Below are 7,963 nucleotides of genomic sequence, written 5' to 3'. Positions count from 1 at the left end.
CCCCCCCTCTCTCTCTCTCGTTTGCTTTCTCTTTCCCGTCGTCTGTCTGTCTGTCTGTCTCTTTCGTTCGTTTTTTCTTCTCACACCCTCCTCTCTTCTTTTCAAATTTCGTTTATGTGCACATAAGCACACGCATACTATTATACGCATTTACAAACATACACACACGCGCACACGCTCACAAAAACATAAACATTTAGGAACCTTAAGGAACATTGCACCTGCAACTGGCATATTTTTTTAGGGGTGGTGGAAAGTGGTGGGTAGGGTGGTAAGGGGGGGGGGGGGGCGTATGAAGAGTTTTAAACAATTATAGAAGAGTTATCATATTTTGCAAAAGGCCGGGCGAATACAGGTCGAGGGAATGGGATGATCATTTGAAGTATAAATATCCGGAAGGCGGACATCTATTATTTTTTAAGGGTTTGGATTGGGGGGATTCATAGTTTTACTTTAGACACTAGAGGGAGCAATACTATTATGAAGCCCACAGTAATATGATACAAATACTCGAAATATAAACACTTACATTTTCAAAAAGAATTTATCATGTTAATTTCGTTGACTGACATGTGTTCTCGGCCATTCACGCCTGTTCTGTAGTGTACCCGACCGTCAAGTCAATGCCCTGGGCGGGGCGATACCAGGGGCGCCATGTTTTGATTCGCTCTCTCACATCAGGGAGGAGGAGCAAAATTGCTGGCATAACCACGGAGCGAGCGTTGACCAGCAGATGGGAAACGTATACAAAGATGATCCTGCAAAGACAATAGCATGTTACTGTTCTGTTATTACATTTAGTTTCTGTAATATTCGTCTGGTATATCAAAATGACCAGAATGAATGAATAAAAAAACCACAAGAAATACACACCATTGTAAGAACCCCCTGTTACTCAGGAAATAACTTTTGACTCTGGGACTATCATATAGATATCAGACTGATGTGGAAGTATTGTTAGATGATTTTCTGTTCTCAGTTACGATTAGACCTTGTTTGTATGTCAATTAACAGAATTCGACCTATAATATCGTTATAGTTGATATAATATGACGCTCTCAACAAAACGAACTTCAATAATAACCTAAAGTTCAGTATGCGGGATATATATATATATATATATATATATATATATATATATATATATATATATATATATATATATATATATATATATATATATATCTCTCTCTCTCTCTCTCTCTCTCTCTCTCTCTCTCTCTCTCTCTCTCTCTCTCTCTCTCTCTCTCTCTCTCTCTCTCTCTCTCTCTCTCCCTCCCTCCCTCCCCTTCTCTAAAATCAGACTTAAATAATTTAAAGAGGTAGGAGAATACTGCACCAACTAACATATCGTAGTCTTCAAACAGAGTGGAACATAAATCGACAGTGAAATGCGCGCGTCCTAGTGAGTCTTCACTATTTGCACTGGGAAACAGCATTACCGGGGAGAGGGGGGGGGGGGGCAATTGTTAATGCACTGAAAAACTCAAGCGTTACCTCGAATTCCAGTTCTCGAACGGGTAGCCGAAGAAGCGCGTCATGTTTGGGGAGTCGAAGACGATGGCAGTGGACACAATGACGACATAAGGGATGACACTGTCAATCTGAGGGCCACGGCCTATCAACTCCGACTTCATCACGCCGGAGCCTGCAGCGTAGCGCCGCCGCTTCTGAAAAGCAGCCACAGCCAACAGAACGGTAGCTGCAAGTATCGGAACGATGCAGTCGAGTGACTTGAAAATAACCATTGATTGCTTTTTAGCCAAAACGCAGAAAAACTTGGGAATGGCTTCGACTTTTGTGATAATGGGGATCAACAAGAGGGAAACAAACCAGGGAATAGCCGGTAAGCCAATGCCTACTATTCTCAAAGCTAAAGGAGTGAGCCTGTGGGACAAATCGAAATCATTCACCTGTGCCAAAAAGACGGCTACTATCAACACAACAGTCCAGTTGGCAATAAAATCCTGTATAATGGTTAAGTTTCTGGACAAACTCATCACGGAGCACATTTCGGGTGTAAACGATCGACTTCGAAACACAAACTTGACAATCAGGTACACCGACATAATGACACCAGTTTCCAGTAACTGAGCGACAAGTAAACTCGACACCAGTTTGTTCCTGAGTCTGGCTTGGAATTCTGGTGACCGTAGCAGGGCAACAAGGAACCATAGGTTGATCGGTACTCCGAGGACGATGAAGATTCCATAAAAGCTGTTTTGAGCCGTGTCGAGAGCCTTGAGGTCTATGGTGAGCTTGATTATGTTGCTACTATTGGTGCTGTTAGACATGACTGCAGCTCCTCTGAGTTGATCTATGAAGAAAGAAATGAAGATATTCATTAGTCTTTGTTTTTTTGTTGTTGTTTGTTTCTCTTTTTATATCATCTCCTTTTTTCCTTCTGCGTTCGTTGAAGGACAATTAAATTTATTACTGCTCCTGCGGGACAATAGTCGTAGCATACACATGCAATACTTATTCATTTACAAACATTTTAGAGCTCACATTTACATAAACTTTACAAAAACATAATCAACCACAAATAAAAACGCTGCAAAATACAAGTAAACTCAAATGCGTCTCTTATTGTCTTATTAACTGATGACATTCATGGTTTTAATTAGAAAGTGAAACTGTTTGCTCATTTGAGTGGTTGTATAAGGTGTTTATAGCAAGGGAAGGGAAAGGGTCACACCATCTGAGGATGTGAGATTGTGGTGGAGGCTCTATGTTTGTGTACTTCAATATTTAAAATTAAAAAAAAATTCTTTCGCTGTTTATTTAAAAACCTTTTGTCGGCATGCCGAGAAAACCCTTTTTAGCTCAATTTTCTGACAATTTCGATTCCTCTGCAGGCCACGGTTACTTGGAATCAATTTGTCACAAAGGACAGATACCAAACACTGACTCTATAGGTGTATTTTTCATTACTCCTAAGAGGCGTTGAGATACCTAACTTACTTTTATAAATGTTTATTACAACATGATTATATGTGTATATATATATGTAACAAACTTTGAGCTATTGGTTTCTCCTCCTCTTCCGCTGTCTGCTTTATTTTGTACTGTAGAATCAAGAGTTCAGCCTTTATTTATATTATATTTTTGGGGTGTCTCGTATGGAGTCAACCTTTAAAAACAAACAAACCCAGCCAAAAAAACCCACCATTAACAAAGGCCATTAAAACGGCATGAACTTTGGTTTGTGCTCTAAAAAGGTGCACTCAGTAGCCCGATTTTGTTGCAGTCAACTTACCAACAATAAGAAAACACGACTTCGATGGATCTACAATGGGTCGTTTATTTCAAGACTTGTAACAACCTGGGGTCATCCAGCGCCAATTAATGGAATGTTAGTCCCCGCAGCCGCAGCGATGGTCCAACAGGGCGCTCAAAAGAAATCTAACAACTTATTCACATGAACATTGACACCAGTCTTTCTTTTGACGTTCATATGTTAGGCTAGTCTATTGTGATACATGTACTTGAAGACGTTAATAGTTCAGTTGTAATTTTCCAGAATAACACAATTACGTTTCAGTTGGTGTGTTTGCTGCAAGGAAGATAACCGAACGCTTATGGTTGAATTGTTTTCAATTGTTCTTTATTCCTTCACACCAGGCATCCTATTACTTTGTAGCCGAATGAAGCATCCGTATTTCATCTCTTTAGAGTGCTAGGGTACGATCTGGAACCGCCCACTGTTAAGTCATCTCATTGAAGATTTGAAAGGCGAAAAGTATGCTGGGGTTCGATCATGATAACGATGACATTTCCGGAATAAACTGATTCTGTACTGGTGGTGCTCTAGATCAACCGGGTTGTGCTGTCTGCCACGGTTTGCTTGTCTAGGTTCGCTGGGATGCGCGTGCTGACAAAGCGCCTCTACAGAAAATAGAAAAAGGACAGGGAGCACAATTGTAGGAAATTTGCCCTTGCAAGAAAAATATCAGCAACTCTCCTAACCCCCACTTCCCGTTTCAGACTATTCTGTCCATAGACGGCAGAATCAGGAGAAACACCACCCAAGTTTCTTTTTCTTAATTTAAAGGGCAAATTTTTCTCGTAGCTGTTGGCAGTCTTGCAGTCAAAGATATATATAAAACATTACAAATTCTACAAGCTCGCAAGCTCATGCAGTGGCTCTCACTCTCGCCTGCAGTCATCATTCCGGAAAGAAGCAATCAATCCAATCATTGCTTCTATACTAGTGCATTTCAGTTTAAATAAGAGTTTTAATGAACTTTCAACACACTCATTTAAGTGTCGAAAATGGGAAGTGTTACAAGAAAGCAACGAACATTTTAAAAAAAGGAAGAGGACGATTTATTTTCTATAGGAAAGATGGAGCAAACCACACTAGAGCAGCCGCCAACCGCTAACCTTCTAGTCCATGAAAACGAATAGATTTTACAGCCTTTGCCGCACGAGATAATAGTGAACCCAGTTTTAGAACACGGTTACTGAAATATAGTATCTCTGTATTATGGGTGTAAGCTTTGCACGACTATTCTCGCAAACTGTTGAGGTTTTTTTTTTTTCTATTTGCAAGTAACACATTTACCATATACACCACCTCCAGTATAAGCCAAGGTCACATTCTGTTCTTCTCCATATTCTGTGACAGTCGCTAGATTAGGCAGAAACCAAAAGAGAAATGGATACTCATAATCGTCCAAGATGGGGGCGGGGTCCGGCTCTTGCTGGCGATGCCACGCAGTGCCAGGCGCTAGTTCGTTTAACCACGAGTTCATTGTAATTGCATACATATATTATCAGGTACTGCACAACCATGACAAGACAACAAACTCGCTTACAAAGTGCTGGTCGCAAACTGGACTTATGTATCCTTCTTTCAAATGTGTGTGTTTGTGTGTGTGTGTTTACTTGTGTTGTTTGTTTATGTGTGTGTATGTCTCTCTCTCTCTCTCTCTCTCTCTCTCTCTCTCTCTCTCTCTCTCTCTCTGTGTGTGTGTATGTGTGTTACGTGTGATTGGGCTCTCGTGGTCTTGAGGATAAAGTGTTCGCCTCTCATTCAATAGGTCCAGGGTTCGACTCGGATAGTGATGGAAAAGTTTCTTCTCTAAAAAAAACAAACCAAGAAAATTGACACGATAGAGACCATTTCGTGTAGGAAAAAAAAAGATATAAGAATGGGTTGGGGAGGGAAGGGGGAACTAGAGACAGAGACAAGAAATGTAACAGAACCAACAGTGTGGCTTCCTCCTGCCACTTTCGAAATACATTTTATGTCAGGTGACTTTGAGTAAAGAGATCCATATCGTACATATAGCGTACATTACTGCAGGAAAATAACAAGACGGGTGAAATTATTTTTTAAGGGAGTGTAAAGACGTGCTAGAAGGAGGATTTGTTTCCTGAGGGTTGGAGCAATCTCAGCAGTGGGTCCAAAATCTGGGCTGAGCAGTTCTAGAAATACTCACCACCGTTTTACAGAAATAGGCCTAATGATTTTATCAAGACGCAGTGGATTCAGGCGTTCGTCAATGTTTGGGCATGCAGAGTAAATTGATATCATCTTAAAATGTGTTTATGTGTCTTGCTTTCGACGAAAAAAAATACCCGTCTATCTTGAAAGGAAGTCCAGATATTTAATTAATGCAATTGAAGGGGATGGGGGTCGCCCGGTTTCAAAGGTGACATTAACGAGAAAATGGCTGCCCACGGTCAGTGAATTCCATGGCTTGGAAGTCCATGGAAACTGAAAATTTACATTTTTTGTGCTGTTAATCAACGATTTTCCGCAAATTCCACACATAAATGTGTTGTGAAAAGTTAAAGGTATTGAGCCCAAAACAAAACCCAACAAACCCCCCCCCCCAACCAAACCAACCCCCCCCCAAAAAAACCCCCCAAAAAAACCCAACCCCCCTGCCCCAGCAAATTCGATACAAATGGCCAAACCGGCGGTAAAATGCCGGTGTCTGCGATTTCACTGTTTTGACGAGACGAGCTTCTGATTTCCCCACGATGCTACACAATTGCTGCTCTCGGATTCATCTTGGGTAAGAAGTCACGTACATTCGAGTCGCGTGTTTGTCGTAATAGCTGCGCCTTTGTAATGCAAGTTATCCACTCAAAGCCTTCCGTAGGCCTGGGATTATGGTGACCCGATGCCTGGAGAGGCTGTTACCATTTCGCCTGCTTCCCAAGCATGAAGTCGCCCACTATCTGCAGCGTCGATGGCGAACATGAGTTATTATCTTTAAAAATGAAAAACCCTATAAAACAAAAGCAACAAAATATACTTCGCCTCATAGAACACTGGTTGTGCCCCGTGCCCCCTCCCCCTACCACAATCACGTCTCTGTCTGTCTGTGTGTCTGTGTGTGTGTCCGTCTGTCTGTCTGTGTGTCTGTCTGTCGGTGTGTCTGTCTGTCTGTCTGTGTGTGTGTCTGTCTGTCTGTCTGTGTGTGTGTCTGTCTGTCTGTCTGTCTGTCTGTCTGTCTGTCTGTCTGTCTGTCTGTCTGTCTGTCTGTCTGCCCCCCCCCTCTCTCTCTCTTTCTCTCTTTCTCTCTTTTTCCTTGTCTCTCTTTCCTGGCTATTCAGGAAAAACCTTCAAAATGATATGAATATACAGCAATGTTAACCTTGACTCAACTCTGACGAGACAACAGCATATGAGGGAGGTTCAAGAAGTCTTTGGTCTAAATATGAAGGAATAAAGATAGAGCTTTGTAACATGGCACACATACTTTTATTTTTTTACCTAGTCACCATGCAAAGTAACACAGAAAAATGACCTAGAATGGAGCCCTAACCAGTCTTCAACAGCTTCAATGGCGTCCTCGTTGTCAAGGAAACGACGTGATTTGAGTGATTTTATTAAGATCAGGAAACAGAAAAAAGTCTGAGGGGGCAAGGTCTGGTGAAAGAGCTGAGTGTGACAGGATTTCAAAGCCGCACTGTTCTTCTGTCTGGTTGCTTGTTGTGCCCTGTGTTATGCAGTTGGAGGACCCTATTACGGAGTTTTTCACCCCTTTTTATCACCAATTCAGACCGCAATTTTATCAGTTAACCCGAGTAGATTGAGTCTCCTGTGGCTGCTTTTCCATTTTCCAGGTAGTCAGTCATGATGATACCTTCACAACCCCAGAAACACGACAGCATGACCTTTCCACTTGACGATGTTACCTTTGCCTTCCTTGGTGAGGCAGAAGAAGGGGTTTTCTATGGCATGAGGGACATTTTTTGTTCTGATCAAAATGGTAAATCCATGTTTCCGACATAGCCACCATGTTTTAAAAGAAATATGTATCATTGGACTTGGACTCAACTGGAAAGAAAGTTTTGCAGGACTCAATCCTCTGCTTTTTTGCTCATTTGTCAAAAGGCTGGGTATCCGCCGCGCAGACACTTTATTAATGTTAAGATGGTCATGCAGAATGGTTTTAATTGACCCTACACTTATTCTCGTTTCACTTGAGAGCTGTTTAACAGTTATTCGTCGGTCTTGTAAACCAGTTTCTTCACTATGGATACATTCTCTTCAATTACCACAAAAAATCTTCACGATCTTCATCCGTCACCGACATGAATCCAGATTTGAATGTTCTTAACCAGTATGCCACAATAATATTGTAATAAGGATATTTGTTACCATAAACTTGGACCATTTCCTGAAAAATGCCCGAAAGGGTATTTTCCTTGCAAATATAAAAACTTGATAACTCAGTGATATTCAACAGGCTCCATGGCACAGCTTCAGCAAAGACAAATAAACGTTTTGTGTTTTTGTGCCTGGTTTCATTGAACACGCTGACTAGTGCCTTTTTATTGACCCCATAGTGATTCTTGTTTCACTTGAGCTGTTTAACAGCTGTCCAACAAAGATGTGAGTTTATATGTTCCAAAGAAATCGTCTTAAGGCTGGTGAAATTTCATTACTCAACCATCATTCTTTCGTATCCAGACCAAAGACTTATGGACCACCCCCCCC

General features: G+C 41.4%; 1 protein-coding gene across 1 annotated transcript; it reads right to left on the bottom strand.

Annotated features, from left to right (window-relative positions):
- Positions 1-527: 527 nt before the first annotated feature.
- Positions 528-2,664, bottom strand: LOC101863766. Its single transcript, XM_013086398.2, has 2 exons — positions 1,498-2,664; positions 528-758 (listed from the first exon to the last, which is right to left on the bottom strand). Exons 1-2 carry the CDS (start codon positions 2,343-2,345, stop codon positions 587-589), a joined length of 1,020 nt encoding a protein of 339 aa, XP_012941852.1. The 5' UTR covers positions 2,346-2,664; the 3' UTR covers positions 528-586.
- Positions 2,665-7,963: the final 5,299 nt, after the last annotated feature.

Source organism: Aplysia californica, unplaced genomic scaffold, assembly GCF_000002075.1.
Source record: "Aplysia californica isolate F4 #8 unplaced genomic scaffold, AplCal3.0 scaffold00463, whole genome shotgun sequence".
Lineage (NCBI taxonomy): Eukaryota > Metazoa > Mollusca > Gastropoda > Aplysiida > Aplysiidae > Aplysia > Aplysia californica.
Note: the sequence above shows the minus strand (reverse complement) of the source record. Positions and strands in the feature narration are given on the sequence as shown.